General features: G+C 33.7%; 1 protein-coding gene across 1 annotated transcript in view; it reads right to left on the bottom strand.

The window, feature by feature from the left end:
- Window positions 1–21,177, bottom strand: part of LOC114252833 (tyrosine-protein phosphatase non-receptor type 11) — a 42,506-nt gene that overhangs the window by 12,875 nt on the left and 8,454 nt on the right. Inside the window, exon 2 of the mRNA XM_028187497.2 lies at window positions 16,100–16,262. Within this exon, the coding sequence (XP_028043298.2) occupies window positions 16,100–16,262 (163 nt within the window). The remainder of the gene's footprint in view (window positions 1–16,099; window positions 16,263–21,177) is intronic.

Raw genomic sequence — 21,177 nt, 5'->3', positions numbered from 1 at the left:
GACAAGACCGAGAATCTTTTTTAAAATAAATAAATGGTATTCGATTTTTAAAACCAAGGAGTTTTCAATTAAAAAGATTTTAATATGACAGGAACAGTGGAAATATTCCATTCCCGATACTTTTAGTGCAGCCCTCGTACCAACTGACTAGGTATTTAATTGCACAGAATGTATTTATTTGTAAAAATTATCAAGTCTCAAAGTATCAAATTACGAAGTCTATAATATCAGGTTAAGGCAACATACATAATATGTACGTTGATTTCGATACTTTTCGATACTTTTCGACTTCACGAACCTAGTCTATAAATAGCTTCCATACTAAAAAACGTCACAATAATAATTAACACTAGGATTACCTGTGTCATTGTTCTCTGTCACTTAGGAAACGAACTAGTTTTCTGCATTTAGCATTTAAATGAGTTTCAGAAACTCAGGGACGTATTGACACATTATTTTTCTCACATTTTTTTTTTGTTCCATATTGCTAGATAAGAATTGTTTTAAAGTGGACACCGTTATTTGGCTAGCTTGGTGTGAAGGGCCGGCCAGGGAGAATCTCACCTTGTGAAAGGCAGCAAGCCTAAATAAGACAAAAATTTTGAATTCGTCCTAGGCTAAACTACATATAAGACGGCCGCTGTACTCCCATGAAGCGATGTAAATAGTGTTGAAATCCCTCAGGCAGGTACCGGATACTATTTTGTTAATGAAATAGGTATTAAACACATGTTCGCGAACGACTTCCTTGATGTTTTAATAATATCGTGTAATAAAAATCTAACCCACAAAAAATATAGCGTAATTAATTATTAGCGAGCTTGTGAGGTCTCTGTCGCAGCAGTAATGCGTTCCTATTTAAAGGGTTTGCAACACCATTACGTACTATACAGTTGAGACTGGCGGTATTTACGTTCTAATGTGTTGAACATGAAACATTGGTGAGGAAACTACATCACTATGGTATTAGGGATGGTGCATTGGAACTTATTACTTCCTATTTATCAGGAAGGATACAAACAGTAGATGTGAAAGGTAATAGATCTTCAGGCACCTTGTTGAAAATGGGTGTATCTCAGGGTTCCATTTTGGGTCCTTTTTTATTTCTAATATACATAAACGATTTACCTAGTTTTATTGAGTCCCGACACGAGGTCGTATTATTCGCAGATGATACATCTTTATTATTTAAAATTAAACGACAATTACAAGTCTATGACGAAGTGAATGATGCGATTTCGTGTGTGGTTCATTGGTTCCGTATCAATAACCTATTATTGAATAGTAAGAAAACTAAATGTATTAAATTTACTTTAAAATGTATTAAACCATCTTTAAACGTGAGACAAGTGGATAGTGATGTAATTGTTTCTGAGGAATCATTGGAGCTTGTTGAGTCAACCGTATTTCTTGGTATAACAGTGGACTCCAAACTGCAATGGGGACCTCATATTCATAAATTGGCGAGTAAGCTCAGCTCTGCAGCATACGCAGTAAAAAAAATTAGAATGTTAACAAACGCGGACACGGCTCGTTTAGTTTACTTTAGTTACTTCCACAGTGTCATGTCCTATGGCATTTTGCTATGGGGCAATGCGGCCGATGTAGAAATGATATTTATTCTGCAGAAAAGAGCTATACGTGCTATTTATAACATGCACTCAAGGGAACCTGAGGGAGAAATTTAAAGAAATTAAAGTTCTCACTATGCCATCCCAGTACATTTTTGAAAATTTGATGTATGTTCGTAAACATATTGAGGAGTTTCCTAAACAGTCGGACATACATAATAGAAATACTAGGAACAAACACAAGCTTGTTGTGCCGATGAGTAGGTTACATAAGATACGAAATTCATTCGAGTGTTTGTCTGTGCGCCTGTACAACAAAATCCCACAAGATGTTCAGAACCTACATATACATAGGTTTAAGAAAACTATTAATGAACATCTGTGCAATAAAGCTTATTATAAAGTCAATGATTATCTAGAAGATTGCACAAAGTGGGAATGAGTTGCTCGCTCCAGGCATTTCAATATTGTAGTAATTGTTACGTTATATTACTCATTGTAAAAAATTCATATTTAAAAAAAAATCTAATATTAAAAAATAAATAAATAATAATTTCATATGTAAAAAAAAAAAGACATGCCCGCTGAGTTTCTTGCCAATTCTTCTCAGGACGGAGGCTAGTTCTTGTGAATTGGCGGTAGTTTTTTTGACGTTCAACAAGTATGTACTTTCATTTATGTTGAATAAAAATTTTTGATTTGATTTTGATTTGAATGTCTATTGGCCCCTGATAGGCACTTAACTATACTTGAGACCTTAGAACTTATATCTCAAGCCGGGTGGCGCATTTACGTCGTAGATGTCTATGGGCTCCAGTAACGACTTAGCACCAGGTGAGCTGTGAGCTCGTCCAACCATGTAAGTAATAAAAATAAAAAATAAAATTAGAAAAAAAAAACATCCGGTGCGGTCATGAGGTCATTAACTGGTCTAACTGCAACCTATGCAACAAGAAAATATAATTAGCTCTCAACGTTACTCTATACTAGAATTATTAACTCGTATAAAAATGATATCCGTTTTCTAAAATATTGCCTATAAGTACTCTTATAGGTAAGAATGTTGTCTCACCACAAATTTGCTACCAGAAAGGACACAACGTGCTTATATAAACAACAACACACATTGCGTGTTTAATTTCGTGATATTTTCGATAATATCGATCGGCGATGTCCTCTTAAGCGTTTCGATGGCAGAACAATCTGTATCGGCGAATATAAAAAATAACATTCCGCCTACGTATCTGTGTAGATGCAAAAGTTCACAGAAGTAAATATATCTATAGACGCGCGAACAATAGGACGCTTTGATATAATAAAATTCCCATGGCACGTCACTGATGATAGGCCGTAATTACGATATGTTTCGAAGAGGATGTGTGTTATGTGATGTTTGAACATTAAAAACATCAACAAAACTAGTAAAATGTCTTTAGCTTGGCGCGATAACCTCGGTAGCGAGATGACTTGTTTTAGTTGGCGGGCATGTGATTTCGCGTCTCATACGACGATAAGTTGTTCCATTCGCATTTTCTGTAGTGGGCAAGATATAAAACTAGTTCTCTTTATAGTTTCGTTTCCATGTTTTTTTATGTGCTATTTTCCCTAAATCAGATATTTAACATAAAATATAATAATATTTTTAAAACTCTTGTTATACATATTCATAAACTTACGAAAATAAATTCAAAATAGGAAGTTTTGCTCAAACACTATTTTCATCGTCCCACAATAAACTTAAAGATCTACCAATTACGGTTGCGTTTCCGATTGAATCATTATTTAGAGGTGTTCTTAGAAAACCAGTCATCCCCGTAGATGACTTAATTTTATGATTCACATAAATAGCTTTATACATTCAGAACTGCTTAAAACTTTTTAAATGTTTTATTCACGATTTACGATAATAAAAAAAATTGTTCCTTACTAAAAAGTTACTGTAATATTTATTGGAAGCCTTTTAAAATCAAGTTTCATTTCATTGGTAGTTTGTTTGTATCAGGTCGGTCATGTACAAAATAATTTCTATAATAAAAATTTAACTTAATGTGAAATTAATAGAGAAATTTTTAGTGTTCTTCTAATTTTATATCCAGAATCTTATATTGTCAAATGTATTTAACATTGTAATATGTTTTTAAAGTTTTATTATAGTAATTATCACACAACCAGTTTTAGGACAAGATTTCTTAAATTACGTGGAAGCTGGAATCAACAGATCACTACAGAGACCTCAAAACATATGTCAAAATCGTGTAAATCGATCGACACGGAAAAACATTTAAAAGTGATTTAAAAATCATTGTTCTCAAAGAGCTTATTTTTCCGATATCGAAACATGAGTGGCTATATTTTTACTGGTGGTAGGACCTCTTGTGAGTCCGCACGGGTGGGTACCACCACCCTGCCTATTTCTGCCGTGAAGCAGTAATGCGTTTCGGTTTGAAGGGTGGGGCAGCCGTTGTAACTATACTTGAGACCTTAGAACTTGTATCTCAAGGTGGGTGACGGCATTTACGTTGTGAATGTCTATGGGCTCCAGTAACCACTTAACACCAGGTGGGCAGTGAGCTCGTCCACTCATCTAAGCAATAAAATTAAATCCAATAATCTCGGCCTAAACTTTGATGCCTAAATGCAATTGAAATACATTTATCAGCTCGATTCTTAATATTTCCCTTTTGACACGTCCGTATCATGCGTGTCTTCCAATCATGAGCCAAATTAGAACGTAAAGTTTTGTTTACGTTTTCGGTAACTTCGTTTGTAAATTGTATTTTCACGAATGCTTAGGACTGGTTAATTATTAAGACTTTAACTTACAGATATAACAATTGTTAAACAAGAATTTTTCCTTGGTGCGTTCAATCAATGTGCATACAACGCGTACGTCTTACGTATTATATTACAGTTAAACAAAAAGAAATTAATGAATTTACAATTTCACGTTTCTATGCGTATATTAAACAAAAAGAAATTAATGAATTTACAATTTCACGTTTCTATGCGTATAGAACAATACATTCACAGATGCTAATTCCAAACGACATTCTTGTGTATTGATTGATCTTAAGAAAACGAAAAATTATTAATTATACTTAAAAGCAACAATACAAGATTATCTTAAACATTACAACAATATATCGAATAAAACAAACACATTCACTAAATCAACAACATACGAATTTATAGTAATATATGTTATATACTTGTTTATTGATTGATGTTAAGAAAACGAAAAATTATTAATTATACTTAAACGCAACAGTACCTACAAGATTATCATAAACATTACGACAATATGTCGAATAGAACAAACAGATTCAATAAATCAATAACATACGAATTTATAGTAAAACATTAAAATATGTTATTCATTAAATAGAGCAAAAAAAAACTTACGTGACTAGTTTATTTTGGTCTACACTACACGCTGTTAGACTACCAGAGGTAGCTGTTTGCTGAGTAATGCGCAGTTCGCGTATAACAACTCTAGCATCGCATTAGCATATGCAAACATGTTAAACGCTGCGTTCTGCTTGACCATATCGCGAGACATACGAATGAAAAGTTTGTAAAATGATTATCCCAACGTATTGTCTTTGATATAACCTATTTTTTTTTGATGACGTTGAAATATAAATTCCATTCTTATCATCAATACTGTCTCAGAACTGGGCGTGCTTCGTGACATAAATGGGCAGAAAGTTTATTCGAGAACACAACATGACCTGCGTTTTTTAACTTCTCGATCGCGTAAAAGTTGACTCAAATTTGTATGAAGTTGAAACAGCTTCAAACTTCTTCTTTTTTTTTTCGGTTAGAGTGCCGAACTTTCTACGAGGTCCCCGCGCAAAAGGGGCGCGCGGGGTATGTGAGACTCAACGATCTGCATGGTGTTGTGAGCAGACCGCGGGCCCAAGGATTTTAGGGCCCACCCACTAAACGACTCCCCTGCACTCTTACACCCGACGTCCGATCTCCGTCCGGGGTCAGAACCCGGTCAGAGTAGGGGGGTTCCCGCGGTCAACTCTACAACCAGACACGCGGCGCCACCCCGAAGACGCCCGACCGACGGGTCGTCGAGGCGATAGTCGACGACCAACGACGTCGGTGTCCGCAGCTTCCAACTTCTGTTCCAGCTCCATAGGAATTTGAGTTAAAAAGAGAGGGATGATAAAAAACTCGCACTAAGCACGCTGTCCTCAGTATTAACGTGAACGCTAAGTGAGAAAATAAGGTAGGTATGTAGGTCCAAAAACTAATAAAATGTTTGCACGAACGCAGTATCTGTATGTCGTTTTTTAAAGCGAGTCATCCACGCAGACTTGACAACGAATAGCTATTGTACATACATACTTACGTTATATAGTACGTGTATAAATAACATTTCAATAACACGTAATGTACATATACATACTGTATTGATTTTAAAGATTGATAAAATCGGAAGAATTGTGTAGTTTCTGGTGTGTCTTAAAATATTATTTTTAAATAAACATTTTTTATTTATTGGATCGCTAGGTGAACTGGCTCACTGGTCGTCTGTTGTTAAGTGGATACCGGGACCGGAACAGACACCACAACATGACTCTTGCCACCCAATTTTGGACCTTGAGGGCGAAATCTCAGTTGTATTGTGAAACAGTTGTTCTAATTCTTTCATGACTGCTTTGTAGCAGAAATAGGCAGGATGATCCTTACATATGCAAATGCTTTCATTTTACTAAACGATGTTCTTCCTTCAACGTTGCAATCGTTCGGGAACGCATGTTAAGTTTATTATAATTATTCTCTTATGCAAATAGTACCAGCCTACGTCTTCCTTCAACGTTGCAATCGTCCGGGAACGCATGTTAAGTTTATTATAATTATTCTCTTATGAAAATAGTACCAGCCTACTTCTTCCTTCAACGTTGCAATCGTTCGGGAACGCATGTTAAGTTTATTATAATTATTCTCTTATGAAAATAGTACCAGACTACGTCTTCCTTCAACGTTGCAATCGTTCGGGAACGCATGTTAAGTTTATTATAATTATTCTCTTATGAAAATAGTACCAGACTACGTCTTCCTTCAACGTTGCAATCGTTCGGGAACGCATGTTAAGTTTATTATAATTATTCTCTTATGAAAATAGTACCAGCCTACGTCTTCCTTCAACGTTGCAATCGTTCGGGAACGCATGTTAAGTTTATTATAATTATTCTCTTATGAAAATAGTACCAGACTACGTCTTCCTTCAACGTTGCAATCGTTCGGGAACGCATGTTAAGTTTATTATAATTATTCTCTTATGAAAATAGTACCAGACTACGTCTTCCTTCAACGTTGCAATCGTTCGGGAACGCATGTTAAGTTTATTATAATTATTCTCTTATGAAAATAGTACCAGCCTACGTCTTCCTTCAACGTTGCAATCGTTCGGGAACGCATGTTAAGTTTATTATAATTATTCTCTTATGAAAATAGTACCAGACTACGTCTTCCTTCAACGTTGCAATCGTTCGGGAACGCATGTTAAGTTTATTATAATTATTCTCTTATGAAAATAGTACCAGCCTACGTCTTCCTTCAACGTTGCAATCGTTCGGGAACGCATGTTAAGTTTATTATAATTATTCTCTTATGAAAATAGTACCAGACTACGTCTTCCTTCAACGTTGCAATCGTTCGGGAACGCATGTTAAGTTTATTATAATTATTCTCTTATGAAAATAGTACCAGCCTACGTCTTCCTTCAACGTTGCAATCGTTCGGGAACGCATGTTAAGTTTATTATAATTATTCTCTTATGAAAATAGTACCAGACTACGTCTTCCTTCAACGTTGCAATCGTTCGGGAACGCATGTTAAGTTTATTATAATTATTCTCTTATGAAAATAGTACCAGCCTACGTCTTCCTTCAACGTTGCTATCGTTCGGGAACGCATGTTAAGTTTATTATAATTATTCTCTTATGAAAATAGTACCAGCCTACGTCTTCCTTCAACGTTGCAATCGTTCGGGAACGCATGTTAAGTTTATTATAATTATTCTCTTATGAAAATAGTACCAGCCTAAGTCTTCCTTCAACGTTGCAATCGTTCGGGAACGCATGTTAAGTTTATTATAATTATTCTCTTAAGAAAATAGTACCAGACTACGAGATAAGAATACCAGCCTAATGACATCGTTTAATACAAAGAAGGCTTTTATTTTAAAACTTCGCAAGAATATCACCAGAAGTGTGTGTCGCTTAGTAATGTTTTCTCTGAAATCACCCGTTCAATTCGAGAGACTCAGTGTGTAAGCAGTTTAAGCCGATAACCGCATACGAAAAACTCAAATTCTAGAAGTGATTATATAGGAATATATTAGAACCAAAATGAAGGCAGGCCAGTATCGATCACTACTAGATCTCAAAAATAAATAAAAAGTTTAGATATTACTAATGATTATGTAACACAATAATAAATCAATTCTTTCTTGGACTGTAGTACACTGCAAGATGCGAGCACACGTCTCGATGCGAATTAATTTTTTTTTTTAAACAATTAACTAGGTGTGTGTAGGTATTTAAGTTAAGAAATGCTTGAACGTAGATTCCTCGTTGAGACTTTTTAAATAAAGCGGTATCAAATAGTCCGACCAATTTATATACATAGCTAATAGTTATATACCCAAAACGTTAAGACTTTTGGGAAGCAATGGACATTTGTATTTCCAAACAACTTGTTTTTGTGATAGCTTGGCTCAAGTTTATTAATTTAAATATTTTTGAAATTAGTTCTTAAGCTATCAACGATGTCTAATTTGATTTTCCAAAGAGTATTATTTATCTATAGACCTTATGCATTCTTATAAAACATATCTGCACAGCTGCTTTTTGTATTCGAATTCATATTTGTGAAAAATCCTTCATATTCGTCTTGCTAAAAATGCTAAAATGCATTGCTAACACTCTCAATGTTTACTCAAAGCTTACGACCAAAGCGCAATATTTGCATTCATATTTCCTGACATATCAATCATTACATTAGGTTCGGTGACCTTGCCGCCTACGAGCTGTATCCAAACAGAGTCGTCGACAATCAATTGTTGTGGAGATAAATCGAAGATCGTACAGGTATTTTTCTCGTAAATAAAAAGGGCAGAGACAAGAAAAATTGTAGGGCGTAAAGTGTGCATTTTTATGCGGAATTTTATTACTATACATTTTAGTTTGCTTTATTGTTGCTTTGTTTGGATCTTTATCAGTAGCCGTGGATTGGAATATCTAATAGCTTCGTGATATACATAAGTAGAGGTAGTACCGACCAAAGCAATACATTTGTTAAAATTTATAAATTGTTTTGTTTAATTTCAATTTATATTAAAAATCATTTCACACAATCAAGTAGGTATTGAAGAATAATAATAAATTGTAACCTATTATTTCTGCTACCATAAACAAACACCTTTTTTAATATGTCCAACTAAAATATCATATATTTAAAATTGTTTCAACAATTCTAAGCTACAATTATAATTATTCACAACGATAATTAAGTTGTTAAGTATTTTTACCCGTAAATTTCCAAAATTACACAAAGTCACGCAAAGAATATTATTCATTTCGAAGAATTCCAAACTATTACTTTAGGTATCATTTTGGCAATTACATAGAATATCTTTAGACGTTTAGAAATAGTGGACAAGAACAAATGGAGATGAAGATATTCGATTAAGAACTTGGAAACAAATCTAACAGATGTATTGACTATATTAGTCAATTACATAAAATATCTTTGAATGTTTCGAAAAACTGGAAAAAAATATTGGAGATGAAGACATTCAATTAAGAACTTAGACGCAAATTTAACAAATATATTGATTTTAATAGTGATAAGACGGGTGGGAAACCTATCAAATAGCATAGGTAACCACATGATATTTTAACACATAAAAACATTAAAATAGCATTCGGAACTTTAATACTGTGATTATTAAAAAAATCCACGCCATACTATGTGCCACATAGTTTAACAAAATGTCATATTACATAATTGAAATGAAGGCTATAGACGTATCGGTAAGTACACACAATTTCTCCTCGATGTCATTCTTGCCAATAACACAAGTTATATATTCAAATCTTTTCACTATAATTAAATACATTTAATGAACTCGTTAAACTTCTGAATTTAGGCCCACTTTTAATAGCTACGCCTTGTTTAAGCAATGCCATATAAACACATTTAGTGATTGACTGCTTTAAATATTTACATCGGTTAATTAGTCAAAATGAATATTTCTGTTATCTGTGTATGTTTGTGGGTTGAACACGTGGTCTGGCATCGTTTATTCGACTAAGTTTCAACTGTGTACTGTTGTTGTTAGAAACTTTGGAAAGACTTTTGTAATTGTACCACCAACAGATGACGCGCGAGTAATTTCAAAAAATGTGTTTACTGGTGGTAGCACCTCTTGTTAGTCCGCACGGGTAGGTACCACCGTCTAGCCTATTTCTGCCGTGAAGCAGTAATGCGTTTCGGTTTGAAGGGTAGGGCAGCCGTTGTAACTATACTGAGATCTCAGAACTTATATCTCAAGGTGGGTGGCGCATTTACGTTGTAGATGTCCATGGGCTCCAGTAACTACTTAACATAAGGTGGGCTGTGAGCTCGTCCACCCATCTAAGCAATGAAAAAAAGAAAAATGTGTGTAATTTTACAATATTTACAAAAGAGACTTTTTAATAAAATCACATACTATCGTTTTTGTGTATCAATTTCTATATGGTATTTAATGCTCAATAATTAAATCAGTTTGGCCGATGTACTTAGTGAGTTCTAAATATTAGGAATGTTAGTAATAATCTGGATATTTAAAGTCAATTTCGAAACGGACATCTTAGGTCCATAAACAAAATATATTTATTACCTATGTTACGTGAATCGTATTTCGAAAGTCATTGTTTGAAACTTTAGAAATACGTATATAATGTAATAAAACATGCCAATTTAGAACAACAAAAACGTTATATAACAACATGTCATTATTTTTTTGGCCCACGTGTGGGATGCTCCCCTGGTTTAATATTAACGATCGCATGTCAGAAACGATCGGAGAAAAAATAATTGTATTCGTTCTCCGCTTCGAAAAGTCTACAATGGTTCTGTATGTTTAATATTAAACTATTAAATTTAATTCATTAAGCGGTACGAAATATTCAAAATTCATAGTACGTATCCATTTCAAAGCTAGACTTCTGAAACAGAAAATCATCCGATTGCTTCATATCAATCCATCGGGATCAAAAGAACTCCTGGAGCAAGAGTTGACTGAAGTAATACTAATTAATATAAGGTATAGTCATCGACTGCCATATTACATACCCGATCCTGTGGACTGAATGCTAAACAGTCGACGTCGCCATAAACACGTCATTACGGATCCGCCCGATCCATTAACGGTGCTTTTAGGTACCACAAGCATCGGTCACCGTCACCATCCTCGTCAAAGGGCTTGACGAGTGAATTAACCTATAAACACAACCCACCGAGTCTCTCGCCGGATCTTCTCAGTAGGTCGCGTTTCCGATCCGGTGATAGATTCTGTGAAGCACTGCTCTTGCTAGAGCCAGTGCTAGCAATACTCCCGGTTTGAGCCCCGTGAGCTCACCTACACTTCAAGGAGAAGCTGAAGTAGCCGCTCAAGGCTATAAGCATAGGTAGAAAAAAAAAATGCCGTACTTGTAAGAACTTTGAAAAAAGTGCTTAGAGACTACAAAATTTAAACCATTTCTCAATGTGATGTGCGTACACTAAGGCTGTCATTCTTGAAACCTCAATAATGCCTTATCTTCCCTACATTTCTATTACTATAAAAAAAGTTTTACTACATGTTATTATTATTTAATAACATGTAGTAAAACTTTTTTTACACAAAATTTACATTATTGTATTACATTATTATTTAGTAACATGTAGTAAAAACCATTTAAAGCAGAGCGTATCGTAAGCCTGTACCAGAACGTCTGTCAGAACTGTCTATTTCGTGACGCAAAGCATCCATGCATATTACCTTTTGAAGACCACGAATACCATTAACACAACATCTCCGAATTCCACACAGAAAAGCGTAAGATAGTAAATATATTAAACAAACTAATATATCATTAATACACAGCGGCCGGTAATAAGACGGAACCCCATACCATCCACATCTCAGAACCGCGTATGTTTTTTTGTAACCGAACACAGTTTCGTCTCGACGATAAGTGACGATTTAATGACAATACTCCTCCTGCCTTATACGGTACCAGGAGCAGACTCTGAATCATGCACCATTGTACGAACACTTGAAAATTAATAAATAATAACTAATTTTCAAAGGACAAAACATCGTTCGCAGTCATTTATTTTTCACTGTCCGACATTTCAAAACATATGATTATGTTAATTGGTCATCGTAATGAGTGCGGTGACACTAATTACTGTGTATGTAAAGGCTTTTTTAAGTATATACCTAGTGCTAATGATGTTGTATTTTAGTACAAGAAAGTATGAAAAATGCATTAGTTTATGTTTAATCAAAGAAGATTGTGTAATTTGTCCGTAATTACATATTTTCTACTATTTTTTTTTATTGTTGTCGTTTGAGCATCACGCAAATACTTATTTACATGTTTAAAAAATTCCGATTGGTTTAAATTGGTAAATACTACTAGGTGAATGATGTTAATTTGCACTATATATTACTATATTAAATTTAAATATCTACTAATACAATGGGAGCCGGACACATCATAATCAAAATGAGACTTATATTTCGCTAAGTTTCTGAAAAATACACTCATACGTCGAAGGAAATTGCCTACCATGCTGTTGGTAGCGAAGAGTGAAGATAATAAAAAAATATTAACGTATCATCTTAATTTTTTTACGTACACACGTAGAAGTATCTCGTATCGCGTCTTAATCAACTACAAATGTTATGTAAATCAAATATCACTTTAAACCGTTGTAGAGCAGTTCTTTACAAAATAAATTCGAGCGGATTGAAAAGTGTTACGATTATGTAAAATCGATTTAAAATAAATAAAAAACTGATTCATCACACTAGGAGCAGGACAAAACATTTGCATCGACCCTGTTTTTTTTTTAAACAATGTAATTAATCATTTGCCGATAGTGCGCACTCGTGAATACGCTTTTTTTTCAATGACAAACACGATTCTAATTATTAATAGTTTATTAAATATATAATAATAGTTCAAAACGCAAAACAGGCGTCAGAATGGAAACTAACGTTCTTTTCTATTCGAGAAAAGAGATTTTTCATTAATGTTCAGTATCGATTTTTATCCCGCATATTAACTTAGATTTCACAAGCTACAAATTTGGCTGTATACCTTCATATACGATGTTTAATTAAGACTAACCAAGAGCAACAAATTAGTGATACTTCTGATGGTAGAAAGAAAAGTTGTTCATGAAGATGGATGTCACCGGATGTCAACGTTTTTTGCCGAAAACCCGTTTTATACATGAGAATCTCGCGTCGAAATGTCGTAGGAGTTTTTTGAAATCATTGTTTCGTGTGTACTGAAGTCACGATCTACAGGAGACTAATTATTGAAATGCTCTCGTTCATAATATAAACAACGTTACAGTTGGATATTTATGATAGCGGTAATACCAAATGCTTATATACAGTATCGATGCCGCTATCATCATTGGCACACAAAAAAAAAAAAAACATTCGAAGAGAAGTTACCGATATTTCAAGGCTTAAGAGTAAAATACGTGTCGATAATTCGAGGGGTCATAATCTCCAAAAGCCCACTGCTCCATAGACAACTCCTAATTGAGACATTTTAAAACAATTTACAAAATCTGTGGCAAAACGCGGTCAAGCCAATTTTAGGTTACTGTTATTATCATTTCACATGTTCTTTTAGAATAGTTTTTTTTTAATTAAATGATCAATATCACATAATTGTGTAAAAAAGTCTCTTAAACGTATGTATGTATTTCTCCAATAATTTAATTTTTTTCGGAATAAATTGTTTTTCATTGTAATGTAATGTTATGCAAATATATGTATATGCGTGTATAATATTATAATAACATGTAAATTGAGTTTTTTTTTTTCTTAAATGACATAACCCCTACATTACGTACATTAAATTAAAAATAACGTGGAAAATTTTCACAAAAATTATTTATTCAAGATTAATAAGACACGGTGATATCCAAGATTGTCAAAATGTTCAACTATTTTACTTTTTTTATATTACTTTTAATAGTTAAATTTAATTTCTGTGGTATAATACAAGCATACTATTTGCCTGTTCTTAAGTTGAATATTTTATCTGTTAGCTAATATTACGGGATCATTCCGAATTCTGAATTACAAGAATTGCTATATATATATAATCTGAATCTCGGAAACGGTTCCAACGATTTTTATAAAATTTAGTATACAGGGGATTTCGGGGGCGATAAATCGATCTAGCTACAATTTATTTTCAGAAAATTTTGTTTTATTCGTGTTTTCAATAATCAACTCTTCCCGACATCTATATCTAACTAACCGCTTTAAAGAAACAACAAGATGGCGTTATCAAAAAAAAAACCGAGCTAAGCTCGGTCATCATCTAGTTCTTATTAAATCTTTCATAACATAATCAACACTTCCAATTAATAAGAACATCATATCAGAATAATAATCAAAATGAATCCTAAGAATGAATTACCTACATACTTTTAAACAATTAATAGTAGTTGCAGCCTTCCATTTAACAAAACAATATTTGTACGAGTATAATCCACAAACAATTATTATCAATGTTTATTTGTTTAAGCTTACGTTTGGCCAGTAAATGCGGTTGACAGTACAATGGAAAACACATCGACATACTTTCCTATAATTCATCACAATAATAGTACTTGACGGTCTATTATGACGTAAAATAGATTCTAGTAATAAACACGATAGTACAAATAAAAAACTGTTTTCTTAAAGATAGTTTGACCGTTTATTTGACGTGTGCAGGTAGATATATAATATTTCCTTTTGTTCGTCATCATTAGAGAAGATAAGCAATGCTACCACTCATGCCGGTCGCGCAATTAAAAAAGATGGCTATTATATAGTAAATACCCTTTTACGCTCCGATATGATTCACTTATGTTATGAACTTTTTCCCGTGGAATTTCCAAAACTCTGTCATGCCAATATTCTTTCGAACCCCGCACTCTATTGTATGTAATTACGAATACAACTAAAATGACCGCAATTTAGTCAGAAATACATGTGGCAATTAACATTTATTCATATCGATTTTTTATGGAAGTCGAAAATAATCATAGTATCAATTGTTGCTATCTTTCATAAATGAAGGAGATAGGCTATAATCTTTTCTGAAAAAAATTAGGGGTCCTTACTAAAACTTCAGTAATGTAACCCAAGGTGTAACAAAATTACCTAAAATATTCTTTACATCGCGTGCCCTGCGAAAACTATTGATGATAGAATACAATAATGTACCAAGACTTTGTAGAACACATTATTATTTACAAAAAGTGTCGCGACAGCATATGTCTAACTATTATAGCTATGCCGCAATAAGTGTTCTTTTATTTAAAAAAATAAAACAACGTCAAATATCGTTGAAATTTTTGTTAAAGACCGAGCGGAGCCGGAGCGGGCCGCTTGTACATTATAATTTGCTAAAAATAGTATACAAATAACAAAAAATATGATATAATTAATAAAATCATGGAAATAAACTGTAACGCTCTTGAAATACAAAGTCTGTAAATGGATTTTATGTCAATGTAAAAGCAATCGTTCTGTTTGTTACATCATAATAATTGTTATGCATTATGTGTGGACTCTGAGTGACTCTGACGCTAAGCTATTTTTTCTGTAATTTCATTTAGCCTTCACCCACACGTCATAAACGACAATAATAACTGAAAAGTGTGTTTTTCATACATAAACGCGATGTTAATGTTTTTTTCCAAAATTTTAAAGGAATCTTTGAAGTGATTATTTCTGAATCTTAACGTCATTATGTTGTTTGCTTAATAATAATTAATTATATCATTTTTTTAACAAATTATCGCTAAAAACTATTAATAAATTATAAAACCAATATACTGTTTATCTGTAGCAATTTATTACTCGTACCGAAATCAAAAATTTTGTAATAATACAATGACGTAACATTTAAATATATATATTGTATATTTAATTATTCAAATATATATGTATTATGTATTATTATTTATACAAATAATGTATTCTTTTTATTAGCTTGTATCTTAAACGTTTAAGTGAAATTTTTTATTACATTTGAGATACAAGGTAGGCCCTACTCCTTTAAGTTTGAGAAGCATCCATATAATCGGCACTTTAAAGCAGCACACCACGACCTGCCTTAGCTCGAGACGACTGACTCCTAAGTGAAATGGCAACATCTGTCCAATAAATATAAACCTTACATCATTCTATTAGGTGTCAATTTTTAGTGGGTAAGAAAAAATAAACTAACCTGTCGTCTGATAAGGACGTGGCTAACTCGACCTCTGACTCTGACAGACAGCACGTATTCACCGGGATGCGCCTGAGATTCTCGGACCAAGAACGAACCGTTCTTCCCTTTCTCCATGATGAGGCTCTCGGCTTCTTTGGCTGACATAACACCGTGGAACCATCTGCGAAACACAATCTGCTTTAGAAATCCACAAAGAATTATTTGTAAAACAAGGTAAAACAAGGTATCTTTAAATTAAGTAATCCAATGACCCGTGGTTGTCTCCATCGTAACACCACTGCATGGATCCTAACCAATGAAACATTTAATGAACTCTGATATTAGGTTTTATCGTGATCTTTATTTAACCCATATTGAATTCTCATTATACGATTTGGAGTAAAGCAGCTTATTAATAACACACCGGACTTATCAATTTATGATAAATACATAAGAACCCAAAAATGATTTAATGAAAATGAGTTACTTACTGATAATATTAAAACTTATTTTCCTTCGGGGGATCATATACTACGAGTAATCTTATAGCATTTTAGTTTTGAGATAAATTAGGTGACTGATATTCAATAAAAATTGCAGGAGAGTTAACTATACTTGAGACCTTCGAACTTATATCTCAAGGTGGGTGGCGCATTTACTTTGTAGATGTCTATGGGCTCCAGTAACCACTTAACACCAGGTGGGCTGTGAGCTCGTCCACCCAACGAAGCAATAAAAAAAATAAAAAAAACAGTCTGACTAGTGTTCTTAATTAGGATGTAGACGCTCTATTCTATGTTTCAGTCAAAATACATAGTTAATAGTAATTCCAGAATATCCTCATTTAAATTGTAAACCAAAACTATTTAATACGCAAACTAATCTACGTTAAAGTACTCAGCTAAATATTCTCACATTTCCAGCCATGTTTTCCAGCCTAAAATTTATGTATGAACTTTAATGGAAATTTCCGAGAGGTCCCTACATAGAGAATTTCTAAAAATATCTTCTAATGGCTGCTAAAGTATTTGTAGTAAATTTTCCGTTTTTTAGCACCTTTTAGCGAGAGAGCATGCTAATAAACCTAATGATGTGAGAATTTTGACTTATAAACGTGACTTAATAATTCTATCAAAAAAGTACAAATCAAATCAATTCAAAATGGCATATCGAATTGGTTATGTAAACAAATATAAATTTTAATCACTCACATCGAAAGGCTATATTACTTTAACTTTAATAAAACGGATGTGATTCATTTTAGTGTGATTCAAGTTTTGCAGGTACAAGACGCACATATATCTGCTGCAAAAACGTGCGAGAATGATAAACGTATATAACACAATAATATAATCCAAAAATGACTATTACTTGTCTACAATTATACAAAGGTTAGACTGGCATGGACAGGAACGTTTTTCAGATTATCTATATGTTTTAATTTATGATCACAAGACGGTTTTAGAAACCTATATAAACTTACTTAACTTTATTTATGAAAAGCATTATCCAGATTATTAGAGACAGTAGTGGAAGTAGCTAGTGTGGATAGCGAAGTATTTCAATAAACAACAACCGTCGCAACTGTAAAACTTACTGTAATCAAATCAAAACCACAAAACCCAATCTTTATAATCATTTCAATTTATTTTGTTTTAAAAAATAAAAACCATTTGTATTTTAAATTATACAACACCACTGTACGAAAAAAAACAACAGAGCTACTGAGGATTATGTAAAGAGGCTATCCTGGAAATATGTATTACATTCATTTTTTGGGCGATCGTATAAAAAATAGAAGTTCTAATTCATTTTGTAATATCATATTTGTAACGTAATAATCTTTTCCATTTCTAATTTTAAATTAAGAACAATATATTATTTCTACAGTAGCGACTACTTGGCATCTTGCCAATTAGCCATCTATGTCCCTAATGATTGCGTACAGGCTCAATGCATTTTCTAAATGCATTAAACCAAACCAGATTAACTGGTAGTTACGTACAACTGCGCAACTGTCTGTCTGTAGCTGGAAGCGAAATCGTTGGTAAAACACATCGGAAGTAGGTACGTGCGTTGATTGATTATGTAATAAGAATGCAGCTGGACCATTTCTTTTTTTGAGTTCAGAAAACTTTTTAGTAACAATATTTATTGTTAAATCACACGAGTCTATGTGTACGTACACTGGTTTGTTACGCTTCTATATATATAGAGACAAAAAGTATTGATAAAATAATGACTTTGGTAATTTGCAATTAAAAATTTTTTTCACAAGAAATATGTTGGGAAATAATACGAATTTTTAACAAAAAAAACTTCAACCTGAAAATAGATTCATTAAAATCGTACAGAAAAAAATATAATTTATTATTTCCAAGGCCGGGTCGAAGGCAGGAGATCACGCGGCCGATCTCCAACCCGCTGGACTGAACTAATAAAGAAAGCAACTGAGTCCACTATGGCCGAATATACTCGAAACGCTTCGAACCGCCAGACCTAGAAGCGCATTGCCTGGAGGGCGATCCTCGGGAGCATGGGCGACCTAACGGGTGCTTCTGCATATATATCGTTAGCGCAACCACGACCACTCTGACAAGAACGTGCGACTACGAAGAGATTAGCTAACAAATTTAAAAAAACTTAACCTCGATTAGCCACGAGGTCTATTGTTCCTGAAATTCAGTGATAAAATCTACAATTTATTTATATAAAGCACGATATTAATAAATTAAATTAATATAATAAACTTACGTCTAACATAAATATATTCTAAACAAGTGATACGACTAGTCGACAAGTCGAATGGAATAATACAATTAAGCAAAAAAACATTGTTCGGTACATAGCTCAACGTTTACTACACACACATCCGCAAAGACATGTGCTCGAGTCTTTAATTGCCAACATAAAGTTTATTAAAAATTAACTTATTCTTAAGGACACTTCAAAGACTATAATATACAGCTGAACTGATACACATATGTTATCTTAGACTAATTATTTTTTGTGCAATTAACAGAATTACTAGTGGTCCCCTGGTAGTCGAAATTCGACTATAATTTGTTGAAATTACAGGTTTGCACACTATTATGATTTTACTGTCAAAGACTATTATAGTTCTATAATCAAAGATTTCGCCAAGACTGCACTTTAGACAAATATTAATAAAGACAAACAATATTTAATCTATTCTCAATTTGACCACAGACTATGTAGGCAATAAGAAAAGCTTAATAATAAACAAATAGTATGCATGCGTGTGTATGTCAAATACATGGTAGTGTGTGTAATGTTTTTTTATTTATTTATTGAAATATTTTTTTAAGCTGCTTATAGAAATATTCTCTAGAAGTGTGGAAAATTTCGTACTCCACCGTCCGCGCAATTTTCATCAAAAGGGGTATAAAGTTTTTGCTTCATGTAATCTTATACCTTTAAAAGAGCAATTCTTGTATATATATATATATATATATATATATATATATATATATATATATATATACCTAGTCAGGTCATAAGTATTGTCACACAGTAAAAACTTTTCTTTTAGAATGCTGGCCACAAAAAAGTTTATTAAATTCGAATTTCGAATTGTTCATGAAAATAAATATAGTATACATTTAGAATTTTACTCATTTTTAAATATGGAGTGAACGCTTAAAGCAGACCGTATTGCAGTTATTGCGTTGCATCGTTGCGGTTACGCGCCAATTCAAATTTTTAACATACTGAAAAATTTGAATATAACCAAAAGATTCGTTTATCGTACCATCAAACGATACAATGAAGACTCTAGTGTAGATGACAGGTCAAGAAGTGGTCGCCCTCGGTCTGTTAGGACTCCAGCAGTGATAAAAGCTGTGAAGGCGCGAATTCAAAGAAATCCCAAACGTAAGCAGAAACTGTTGGCCCTTCAGATGGGGTTAAGCAGAACCACGGTGAAAAGGGTGTTAAATGAAGACTTAGGGCTTCGGGCATATCGAAGAAAAACAGGACATCGTTTGAATGCTCGTCTAATGGACCTGAGACTGTAGAGATGCCGCGCTTTGTTGAAGCGGTACGCGGAAAAAAATATCGGGAAATTCTTTTTTCGGATGAAAAAATTTTTACCGTAGAAGAGAGCTACAACCAACAAAATGATAAGGTGTACGCACACAGTAGTGAAGAAGCGAGCAACCATATTCCGCGTGTCCAACGAGGTCATTTTCCATCCTCGCTCATGGTATGGTTGGGAGTTTCTTCTTGGGGCTTAACTGAGGTACATTTTTGTGAGAAAGGTGTAAAAACGAATGCAGTTGTGTATCAAAATACAGTCCTGATGAACCTTGTGGTACCTGTTTCTCATACCATGTTCAATAACAGGCACTGGGTATTCCAACAAGATTCGGCGCCAGCTCATAGAGCGAAGAGCACACAAGACTGGCTGGCGGCGCGTGAAATCGACTTCATCCGGCACGAAGACTGGCCCTTCTCCAGTCCAGATTTGAATCCGTTAGATTACAAGTTATGGCAACACTTGGAGGAAAAGGCGTGCTCAAAGCCTCATCCCAATTTGGAGTCACTCAAGACATCCTTGATTAAGGCAGCCGCCGATATTGATATGGACCTCGTTCGTGCTGCGATAGACGACTGGCCGCGCAGATTGAAGGCCTGTATTCAAAATCACGGAGGTCATTTTGAATAAACTTTAGTGTCTTAAGAATCTATGTTTTGTTAAGTTCATTTTGGTATATGAATGGTTACATAATGAATAAACTTGTTTCAATTATTTTACATTAAACATGTGACAGAATTTATGACCTGACTATGTATATATATATATATATATATATATATATATATATATAATCTGAATCTCGGAAACGGCTCCAACGATTTTCATAAAATTTAGTATACAGGGGATTTCGGGGGCGATAAATCGATCTAGCTACGATTTATTTTCAGAAAATGTTGTTTTATTCGTGTTTTCACTTTATGACTCTTCCCGACATCTATTGGCGAATAATAATACTATTTTTCTTAATTGAGGGAACCGCTTTAAAGACACAACAAGATGGCGTTATAAAAAAAAACGAGCAAAGCTCGGTCATCAT

The sequence above is a fragment of the Bombyx mandarina genome, chromosome 01, assembly GCF_030267445.1.
Source record: "Bombyx mandarina strain Sakado chromosome 01, ASM3026744v2".
NCBI lineage: Eukaryota > Metazoa > Arthropoda > Insecta > Lepidoptera > Bombycidae > Bombyx > Bombyx mandarina.
Note: the sequence above shows the minus strand (reverse complement) of the source record. Positions and strands in the feature narration are given on the sequence as shown.